General features: G+C 35.7%; 1 protein-coding gene across 1 annotated transcript; it reads left to right on the forward strand.

Annotated features, from left to right (window-relative positions):
• Positions 1 to 3689: 3689 nt before the first annotated feature.
• LOC134693797 (uncharacterized) lies at positions 3690 to 7590 on the forward strand. The gene is made up of 3 exons (XM_063554710.1): positions 3690 to 4722; positions 5523 to 5591; positions 7281 to 7590. The coding sequence occupies exons 1-3, from the start codon at positions 3843 to 3845 to the stop codon at positions 7535 to 7537; spliced, it is 1206 nt and encodes a 401-aa protein (XP_063410780.1). The 5' UTR covers positions 3690 to 3842; the 3' UTR covers positions 7538 to 7590.
• Positions 7591 to 11583: the final 3993 nt, after the last annotated feature.

Here is an 11583-nt window from a genome sequence, read left to right on the forward strand (position 1 = left end):
GAGATTCTTTATGAAAAATAAGATATGATCTAGGAAAGTCTTAATATAGAAATCATTGATTTGATGCAGCATTCCCATATGATACATCAGCCGCCATTTTGAAAAATCTCGGAAAATTCCCTTTTTTAAGTCGATGTTTGACCGAATTTGCCCTGAAATTAAACTTTTTTAAGTAGTATTTTTCGCCAGCTACATGTTTGAATATACTTGATCGATTTGCAAAGTTTGTGTTTTATTTACAGAATTTCTTTATTTGTTGTAAAAGTAGACATGGGTATGGGTAATTTAGCATTGAGTCAACGGAGAAATGACGAGAAAAAGTGCATGTTTTACGATGTCGATTTGACCGAATTTAATCAAAAATTAAACTGTGAGGACCAACATTGTTTGATAGAAATATGTTTGAATATCAAGGATTGATTTGCAAAAGTGAGAAAACGGATCAGGTTTATGAGAAAATTAAACTTTACAACAACAAATGGAAGTTTTTAACGACCTTGACTGGCTATTTTAAACTTTATTGAAGCATAAATGCATTTTATATGGGGAAATATAATACAAAATGGCGGCTATTATACGTCACAAAAGTCACGTGATGTCCAACTTAGTTGGATATGTCCATGAACTAAGTGAAAAAAAAAGTCATAAACAGTCAGAGAAAACATGATTTTGTGCGATGGCAAGATATAAGTAGTGGTACGTGTAGTTAATGTTCATAACTGTAAAGAAATGCTATTTAGTAATCATGACTGTTTTAATTTATTTATTACGAAATTAATATTTTTACCAATAGACACAATATCTAACGATCTGATCACAGTGGGTAAGTGATAACATAGTTAAATAAGTTTAGTTAAAGGGTCGATACGTTTACACTGATCGTAGTCTAAGTTTACTGACTCTATAAACCATATCACTGTACACATGTGTATTGCAAAAAGATTTCTTATAGTAGAGACAACTTTCCAAACAAAATATGTTTTTCTATGAAAAAATCTACTGGGGGTTTGCAGTCTAATATTTGTGTTAACGACATACTTCCATGTTCTAAAAGCAGTTGTTAAATGAGTAGGTCCGGTATTAACTAAAATGCTAAAATGATTTGAGTATTTTATCATGACTTAATGATGCTAGTACCCAATGTATTGTCAAAAACAGCCCGTATTTATGTACAAGCAGTATTCTACTTTCTAATAAATAACTAAAAGTTTAAATTTTAACAATTTTGTAAAACTGCTATATTTTGGGGCCAAAAAAGGGGTCTTACCGGATCTTTTCCTTTGTCTTGATGAATTACTTAAACGAAAAAGGTATATTACGAAAAAAAACTATTTTGGAACGCAAATAGTAGACCCATGAACTACTAAAAAGGATGAGTGGTTACATGTCAATACGACCAAGGAGAATCGTCTGATCATTTATCAGTGAAATGTTATATATTATTAGTTTCATTAAATTATTTGTCCATGGTGAAAAGTTGCCTCATTATCATTCAAACCATCTCCATAATTTAGCTGGTTTGACACGAAGGGTCACCTTTCGTACCTCGTCTATAAACCTGCAAAAACTCTGAATTTCCATATGTGTGTATATTATTATACTCTTCACAGAGCTCCAAGCTGTGTAATCCTCAATCAGAAAACAGGTATTCCCGATAACTTTTCTAAGTCAATGACTATCATTGATCCAATGATGCCTAACTAGATCTAAATATTTTATTCTTTAAAACGATAGTCTGAAGCACATCTTAATTTGGATACTTCCATTGTGCCAATTGCGTCCATTTAAGGGACTATATATAGAGAATAATACATGGCAAAATCCGTATCATACGTCGTATCATCCCGAGACATCAATATCAGCCCGAGGGCCTTTAGGCCCGAAGGATGATATTGGTCGAGGGTGATACGGCATGTGATACGGATTTTGCCATGTATTATACGCTTTATCATATATTTCAACAGAAGAGTATTATAGTATATGAACTGTTTTCTGATCCATAGCACTGGGCTACCTTCAGTTCTGCTTTTGTCTTGTTTCAAAGCTTTAAAATAACTGCTCAATTATTTATACGAAGCACCTAGGTTACCTTACAATCTGTTGTTTTGAAAATCTTTTGTTTATTATTGTATATATCTAAGTGTTTTGTATTTTTTATAGTTGCATTGAGTGTGCCAAAAAATATGTTTTAAAAACTTGATGTTCGTGACGTCACATATAATATGAAAACTTGATGTACGTGACGTTACATTTTGTACCAAACAATGACGTAATTCCAAAAAATTACCTATTTTAATAAAAAAAAATCTTAAGCAAAAAAAAACCCTAAAAAGCTGACTTTAGTTAAAAAAAAAAAAAAAAAAAGGTATGCGATACGGGTTTTACCATGCGATACGAGGTATGCGATACGGGTTTAGCCATGCGATACGGGGTATGCGATACAAGGTAGGTGATACAGACTGGAAAAAAGAACCTTTATTAGATATACAAAATAGCTGTATTTTGTACAAAATATATGATAAATATTTTTATCATATGTTTAGTAGTGAATACAGTAGTTTTGCATATGTGATAAATAGCCTGCTGTTTAATCCATATCGCGCAACTTTGATGCGCACCCTTTATCGCATACCCTTTATCACACCCCTACCCTTTATCGCATACCCTTTATCGCACCCCTACCCTTTATCACACCCCTACTTTTTTTTTTTTTTTTTTACATAAAGTCAGTTTTTTTTTTTTTTGCTTATGAAAAATTTTCCTCAATTTTTTGTTATGACGTCATTGTTTGGTATGTGACGTCACGAACGTCGTTTTCCTATTGTATGTGACGTCAAGAACGTCAAAAAAAAAATCTTATTTTTTGGCACACTAAATGCAACTATAAAAAATACAAAAATAAACAAAATATTTTTAAAACAACAGCACGTAAATTGTAAGGTAACCAATGTGCTTCGGATTAGTAATTGAGTAGTTCTTTTTTAAGGCCATTGACACAAGACAAAAGAAGATCTGAAGGTAACCCAGTGTTATGAATCAGAAAACAGTTCATATAATACTCTTCTGTTGAAACATATGATAAAGCGTATAATACATGGCAAAATCCGTATCACATGCCGTATCACCCTCGACCAATATCATCCTTCGGGCCTAAAGGATTTTGCCATGTATTATTCTCTATTTATCGCTATTTTGTGCATTTTTCCTTTGATCTTTTTTTGTGATAATTTTCATATCATGCTTCTCGCTTGATATGGAAAAATTATTGCTAGAAACTAAGGAGGCCACGTGGCGTTGTTAACGAAATTGACATTGAAATTGACAACGTCGTCATAGGTAAAATAGCGATAAAAAGATTATCATTGGTCATCTCAACTCGATTGCTTTTCTCACTTTCGCTGCTCCAGCTCAAGCGAGAAAATCAATCTCGTTGAGATAATCAACGATAATCTATAAGTACCACTCATTAAAGGCTGATAACTGTGTTCTCGGAATAACTGATTATCATGATTCATATTTATGGATTTTAACGGGGAAAATATCTAAGAATGATGTGTAACCTGGAGACTTGATGCATATACACATATCTCTATATACTTTCAGGGTTTGTTCATTAATATAATCTCCTAAACATAATAAATATTAGACTTAATTACTTGTTTCCATAATTTAAAAACTTACTTACACTTATGGATTAAAGGATTAAGGCGATAATAAAAGATTAACATGTTTTTATATAGAAATGGTTCAATATTTACAGTATAGATCCGACATCAGCCAATTTTGGAAAATGGAGGTGCGAATGTAAAATTATTCCGAACACGAAATCAGAAAAATTTAAAATGTTGATGTTGTTAGTGGTATTGTTGTGTGGCGCTGTGATGGTGAAAGGCGCAGCACAATCTGGATGTACTTACGTTGATACAGATGGTTCAGCCCGAGGGGTATACGAATGTGATTATCTATCGGTCTCTCTTCCTTTGTCGTATTCATCCTTCTCTAGTCCGATCCCACAAAGGATGCAGATTTATAATGTTCATGGACAACTTCCTGCCAGTAACCCAACATCGACTTTTTCAGGTTTTTCTGGAATGGGAACACTTGATCCCGATTATCCAGCGTCTCTAGAAATACGCTGCTCCACAGGTGGCACCCTACTTTTATTCTCGGGAACATTTACCGGGATGTCGTACCTCCAGGAACTATCAATTATCAACTGTGTCATCAGCAGTGGGTTTACGTCATCAGCCTTCTCAGCCATAGGTTCACTCAATTACTTCTTGGTGTACGGTGGCTCCTTGACCACTCTGGCTAATGACGCCTTTACCGGTCTCGATATACAGAAGCTAACCACCGTTCCAGATCCGAAAGGAGAACTAGCTATGATTGGTGTTACGTTACCTAGTACAACTTTACCACAAGGACTATTGTACTCGCAGACTAATTTAGTTAGCGTAGTACTGGACAATCTCGGACTAACCGTCGTAAGGGCAGATGATTTTTCTCAGAATTTTTTACTAGAGAAGATTTCACTACAGTACAATGCATTTACCGAGATTTCCTCCACGATCTTCGATGGCCTTGACCTACTATTGAGTGTGAACTTGATGGGAACTGAATGGAATTGTTCGTGTGAAAATATCTGGATCGTCAATACGGCGAATGCAAGCGGATACGAGATAGAGACCGGATATACATGTACCACACCAGCGCTGTATGAAAGTAAATATAATTGTTTATAAAAAAAAATGAAGATGTGGTATGATTGCAAATGAGACAACTCTCTACCAAACAACAACAATTTAACTGTATTTTGTAAATTAATTTGAATTGAATACTTTGTAAATAAATTTGAATTGAATAATATGTAAATGCATTTGAATTGAATAATTTGTAAAAAATCAAAGTAATTATATATAAATAAGAAGATGTGGTATGATTGCCAATGAGAAGGTTCTCCATAAGAGATCAAATGACACAAGTATACATAGGTCACCGTATGGCCTTCGCAAATGAGAAAAAAAACACATACAGCATAGTCAGCTATAAAAGACCCCGACATAACAATGTAAAACAATTCAAACGAGAAAATAATGACCTAATTCATGTACAAAAAATGAACGAACAACAAATATGTAACACATACGTATGTGACCACTGAATTAAAGGCTCCTGACTAGGGCCAGGCACATACATACAGAATGTGGCGGGGTTAAACATGTTAGCGGGATCCAAACCTTCCTTAACCTGGGACAGTCGTGTAACAGTACAACATAAGAACGAACTATAAAAATCAGTTAAGAAACTCATCAGACGGATAAAAATACAAATACTACTAATACAAGTGGACGTGGCCGGGTACTTGTACATCCCAACAACAAAAAACACTAAGAACAGATAAGACAGTACTCGCAGTTACTGACAGCTAGTTCAAAGCCACTAACAACTAACCAAAATTGACTGCATCTAAGACGAAATATGTAACACTATATAGGTTAATGTATATTGTTTTCTATTGACAGAAAGGACAGGAAAAGAATACTACATCAAAGAATGTGAAATCCCTGATCCTTGTATCACGGAGGGCAAAGGTAAAAATCTTAATCTCTGATCCCTTATTACGATGGGCAAACATACAAGTTTTAATCCCTGATCCCTGTATCACGGAGGGCTAAGATAAACGTCTTAATCCTGATCCGTGTATCACGGAGGGCAAAGATAAAAGTCTTAATCCTGATCCCTGTATTACGGAGGGCGAAGGTAAAAGTCCTAATTCTTGACCCCTGTATCACAGAGGGCAAAGGTAAACGTCTTAATCCCTGACCCTTGTATCACAGATAGCAAAATTAAGTCTTTATCCCTGATCATTGTATCACAGAGGGCAAAGGTAAAAGTCTTAATCCCTGATCCTTGTATCACAGAGGGCAAAGATAAAAGTCTTAATCCCTGATCCCTGTATCACGGAGGGCTAAGATAAACGTCTTAATTCTGATCCGTGTATCACGGAGGGCAAATATAAAAGTCTTAATCCTGATCCCTGTATTACGGAGGGCAAAGGTAAAAGTCCTAATTCTTGACCCCTGTATCACAGAGGGCAAAGGTAAACGTCTTAATCCCTGACCCTTGTATCACAGATAGTAAAATTAAGTCTTTATCCCTGATCATTGTATCACAGAGGGCAAAGGTAAAAGTCTTAATCCCTGATCCTTGTATCACAGAGGGCAAAGGTAAAAGTCTTAATCCCTGATCCCTTTCCACGGTGGGCAAAGGTAAACTTCTTTATCTCTGATCCCTTATCACGGAGGGTAAATGTAAAAGTCTTAATCCCTGATCCCTTATCACGGAGGGCAAAGGTAAAAGTCTTATTCCCTGATCCCTTATCACGGAGAGCAAAGATAAAAGTCTTAATCCCTGATTCCTTGTCACGTAGGGCAAAGGTAAAAGTCCTAATTCCTGATCCCTGTATCAGAGAGGGCAGGAAAAAGTAAAGATTTAAATCTCTTCATACAGTTTTTTTTTGCACTTGTATCACGGAGGGCAAATGTAAACATCAAAATCCCCGACTCTTGTATCACGTAAAAGTTTGAACCCCTATTTTTGCTCCACAGAGGACACAAGTAAAAGTTCAAATCCCCGAATTTTTGAACACGTAAGGCATTGTTAAAACGTTGAACCCTTGTGCATCATATTCAAGGAGCAAAATTAAGGTAACTCTTAAAATCCCTGATCTTAGAATAACAGAAGGCGAAAAGATATACTTCGATCCACTGCTCTAAGACGGCAGAGATCAATATATTATAATCCCTGATCATAGTAATACGAAGGGCAAAACTAAGGAAGATTTAGTTATTAAGAAAACGCTGACTTCCTTTCCTTTTTCTTCAAAGCAACATTCTGCATTTTGAACTTTTCAGGTGTTTGCATGGATTAATGTGTAGAAATATAACTTTCAAATTGTTCTTTCTTTTTAAGTAAGTGGTCATTGATTTTTTTAACATATATAAACGCCGTAAACTAGTATAGCCAAACATTGTTTCGTCTAAATCATATTATAAAATATGTAAAAAGTGAAAAGTATAACATCAATGAGATACTCAACTCACAATAAAAAATAATTGAAAAACGAGGAGAGATGTTAAACTACAAGACTAAATCAACTTGTATATAGAAGAGCAAAGACCTCCACCTACAAACTTTATTACTGCTTTAATTTTATTCATGTCACAGTTTTTTTCCGATAAAATGTATTTAATGTCATGGACCTAAATTGTGTATTGCAGGTTTCCGTTGGGGAGTGGAATGTTTTATTCTATACAATATAATAGCGTATGCAGTATTGTTGTTTACCTTAGTTATTGGAGCTTTAGCTTTAGCAATAGTATGCCATGTTAGACGAGATCTAATTACTGACAGAGAAAGACTGATGAAAAAGAGGAATATTGCATGGATGAAAGTACAACAAGCTCTTCTACATGGAGGTGGGGGTGGTCAGAGACCCCCTGCATCGACGGCTCCGCCCATGCGAAAGGGATGGTAGCAGAGACATATGCGTAAGGAAGGTAGCAGAGACCTAAGCTCCGCCCATGCGTAAGGGATGGTAGCAGAGACATTATAAAAACACTATATTATTCTCGTTGAATGTACACTATCTATTGTGACAGTTAAATGTAAATAAATCTTTGAAAATTGTCTTTAAACGTGCTCTGCCTACTTGTGTATGATCACAAACAAATATTGAAGACCTGCTGGTGACCTTCTACTGTTGTGTTTTCTATGATCGGGTTGTTGTCTCTTTGACACATTTCCCATTTCCATTTTCAATTTTATTTTTACAAAAGTGGTTGTTCCAGTTATTGAATTATACTAGAAGTTCAGGCATACATTCAAGACGAGAAACACATTAATCCTGAGAAATTGTTAACATAAAGGTGGATTCTGCAAAGTGGGTAGAATGAAAGGAGGGGCATTTAAACTGCCTCTCGAAAAGGGAACCAGAATAGTACCCTTGTCAAACGGCCACCAGTAGTACTAATTGTTTCTTTAAAGGACCAAACACTAAGATTATTACATACACATACACTGATGAGATTCAGAAACTTTGAACTAGAAAATGTAAATTAACATTTGGTAAAGATAAATTTAATACAATGAACACTTTCCTTCTATTTGTTTGATTTATAAAATGAAAAAAAAGACCCTGGATGCCATGATGATCTGTAGATGTATACATTTATAGATGTATTTAGGTTTTGTGTCGTTTTAATGTTGCGTAATTTATATGTTCTACTAGAAAACACCCGTGATATCGCGGGTCCGTGACTGAATTTATAAAGTATATAACTATTCGCAAGCCTTATTTCAGTAATATTATTGTCATCTGATAAAGTCATACTGATTATAAGATACACAGTTTTCTCTGCTTTCAAATCTTTCTGTTTGAACCCGTAGAACTGGAACTGTGATTAGTATTCGTATTGTTATCTTAGAAAAGCTTACTGATTAAAATACTACAATAGGTAACAATTTGACAATGGTTGATGGAATTTAGTAGTGTCAACCCTGTGATAATGACCCGTGTAATTAGCAGTAAATATACCGTTTGGTGGTGCGCCTGTCAGATGCGGAACGTACAGACAAGGTAATAGGTAACAGGTGAATATACTATTGGTATCGGTATCGGACTCGACACGGAACTTCTGAATTATTGGCATTTATTAATTACTTGGAAAACAAAAGGGCCTGGAGTGGTGTAATTTTTAATCTACACCTTTGTACTATATTAGTTATATATTTAGTTGAATTCTTTGATTCGTTGTTTTTACGTGATGACGGCTGACAAATTGAACCTCGTTATTTTAGTATTATAGATATATATGTCCCGTTTTATTCATTTAGAGGAATGCTGAATAAATATAAGTTCTGTCGAAGTATATTTACCCTCGTTATTACGAATTCAAATGTAACAGATTTATTAAGAAAGAATAAATCACACTGATGATGCCACGCAGACAAAAATACATCATGCTACCCCTGTTAGGTTATGACCATTTGATATTAGGAATGAGAGTGAGGAGGGTTATTTGATATTCTAGTGGGGTGAAGTGGCGGATTCAGGGGGGCGTAGAGGGCGTACGCCCCCCCCTTTGCTCCTCGGACTTTTTTTTTTTGTAAAATTATTTATCAGACTAGACTTCATGAAATTTGCCATTTCCCGAGTATTTAATTTTTATACGACAATTCTTTACTTACAAAGATATTTTTCGGTGGTATTTTCTGATTGTCAAAGTCATGTGATTTGCTATGGTGGAGTTGACCAGTGCGTTGAAAAAACGGCACACGGTCATTTTGAAATTAAAATTACAGTAATAAACATTGCTAAGGCTGAGGATGTCATGGCAATCAGAAAACCTTCAAAGCAACACAGGATTGAGCAAGAACGTATTGACTTCTATTTCAGTATTCCACCAAACAGAAAGTAATAGTAAATACTCTATAGACTATTGCACTCTCAAGAAAAAGAAAGTTCCACAATATTATTTACCTACGAAAACATGTTTAACGCCAAATGCACCAGCTTATTTTGAAAATAACAAAGTTGAATAATGAACCCCTGTCACTCCGCCGCATTTTTGCGCTTGTTCCAAGTCAGGATCGACCGGAGCCTCTGGCCTTTGTTAGTCTTGTTTTATTTTATTTTTAGTTTCTTGTGTACAATTTGGAAATTAGTATGGCGTTCATTATCACTGAACTATATTTGTCAAGGGACCAGCTGAAGGACGCCTCCAGGTGCGGAAATTTCTCGCTACATTGAAAACCTGTTGGCGACCTTCTGCTGTTGTTTTTCTGTGGTCGGGTTGTTGTCTCTTTGACACATTCCCCATTTCCATTCTCAATTTTAGTATAAGCTCTAGAAAATTTCAAGTCTCAGGTAGGACCATTTGATTTGATGAGACAGTCTTAGATATTTGAGAGAGAAAAATTGACTCTGATTCTTGTCTTAAACAAAAATTCTGAACCGTATCTGGATTGAAAACAATAGTCTTGTCCAGTTTTTTGCTATTAAAAACGAAAATTTCTTACAAAATTATTTAGCATGAAATGAACATGATGAAAAAAACGGGCGTAGTTTTTTTGTGGCCGGGGTTTGCGTGTCTGACTTGAATGTCTGTTTCGCCGGACTTATATATATTGAATACTTTGTAACCTGCCTACTGGGTGTGACCTTTATGTCTCCATTTGTCGACCATCATTCTAAATTAGTTGTCATTTCAGACACTTTCGTAATCTTTGGGGGATTTGGAACCCCTCACTTCGGTTCTCTAAGTTATGTTGGGTGAAACATATCAATCAAACATTTTGATAAAAACTGCTTGTTTGTCTTTTTTAACTCGTGTTGGTCGTATTGTAAATTTCATCGAATGTCCATGTCCATAAAAATGTCCAACCCTTACACTTTTAATACAGCAACTATAAAATATACAAGCCCCAAGCCAAGGAACCGTTTAAATTGTGCATATTACACTTATTTTATGTTTTTTAGCCGAAAAAAGGTCCTAAAAATTTAAACTCTTCGCCCCCCCTTTCCAAAATCCTGGATCCGCCCCTGGGGTGGGTGCAGTATTTGCTGATTGACCATTCACCGTCATCTGCTTCTACACTTGCTATGCTATGTTTAGGGTTAGGGTTAGGGTTTTCCCACCTGAACACAGAATTCCTTTTACAGTTTTCCTGCCGAAGGTCGTCGGTCTTCTCACACACTCACTCCGGTTCCCTTCATTAAAACTGGACCCCATAATAAGCTGTCTGAAAGTGGTATTTGAAACCATTAAATAAACAAATCTACGATAGTGATCATCTCAAACAAAACAAAAACCTAATATAAAACGTCGAAAGAGATAGCCGTGGTGTAGTGGTTAGTGCATGCATCGGACTACTAACACAAAGGTTCCTGGTTCGATTCCTGTTCGGGATCTAAGAATGGATGGGCAGTTCAAGTTATCTGAAGGACTGTTAAATTCAAAGCAGAATATGTAATTGACTTTATAATGGTAATCAAAAAACTAGATATCATTGAGATGGAAGCCATCTCTGTGGGCCCCGCTGTCAATAACGTTGGGTAAATAAATATAGTGTGAATCAAAATTGTAAGCGATGGACAGACCAACAGACAGACAGACCTTTGACCTAGGAAGTTGTACATACATCATGACACACCCTCTGGTGTTGGTTAAAATGGATGTCAAGTATAATATTTGAAATCATAACGGTTCCCAAGATATAGAGCGGACACAATCTTCAACTCAGGACACAGGGTTGTCAACTCAAACCAAAGTTTTTTTTACCTTGACCTTTGACCTAGGAAGTTGTACATACATCATGACATGCCCTCTGATGGTGGTTAGAATGGATGTCAAGTATAAACTTTGAAATCAAAAAGGTTATCCAGATATGGAGCGGACATGATCTTCACCACAGGACACAGGGTTGTCAACTAAAACCAAAGTTTTTTTTACCTTGACCTTTGACCTAGGAAGTTGGACATACATCATGACATGCCCTCTGATGGTGGTTAAAATGGATGTC

The sequence above is a fragment of the Mytilus trossulus genome, chromosome 12 (assembly GCF_036588685.1).
Source record: "Mytilus trossulus isolate FHL-02 chromosome 12, PNRI_Mtr1.1.1.hap1, whole genome shotgun sequence".
In the NCBI taxonomy this organism is placed as follows: Eukaryota; Metazoa; Mollusca; class Bivalvia; order Mytilida; family Mytilidae; genus Mytilus; species Mytilus trossulus.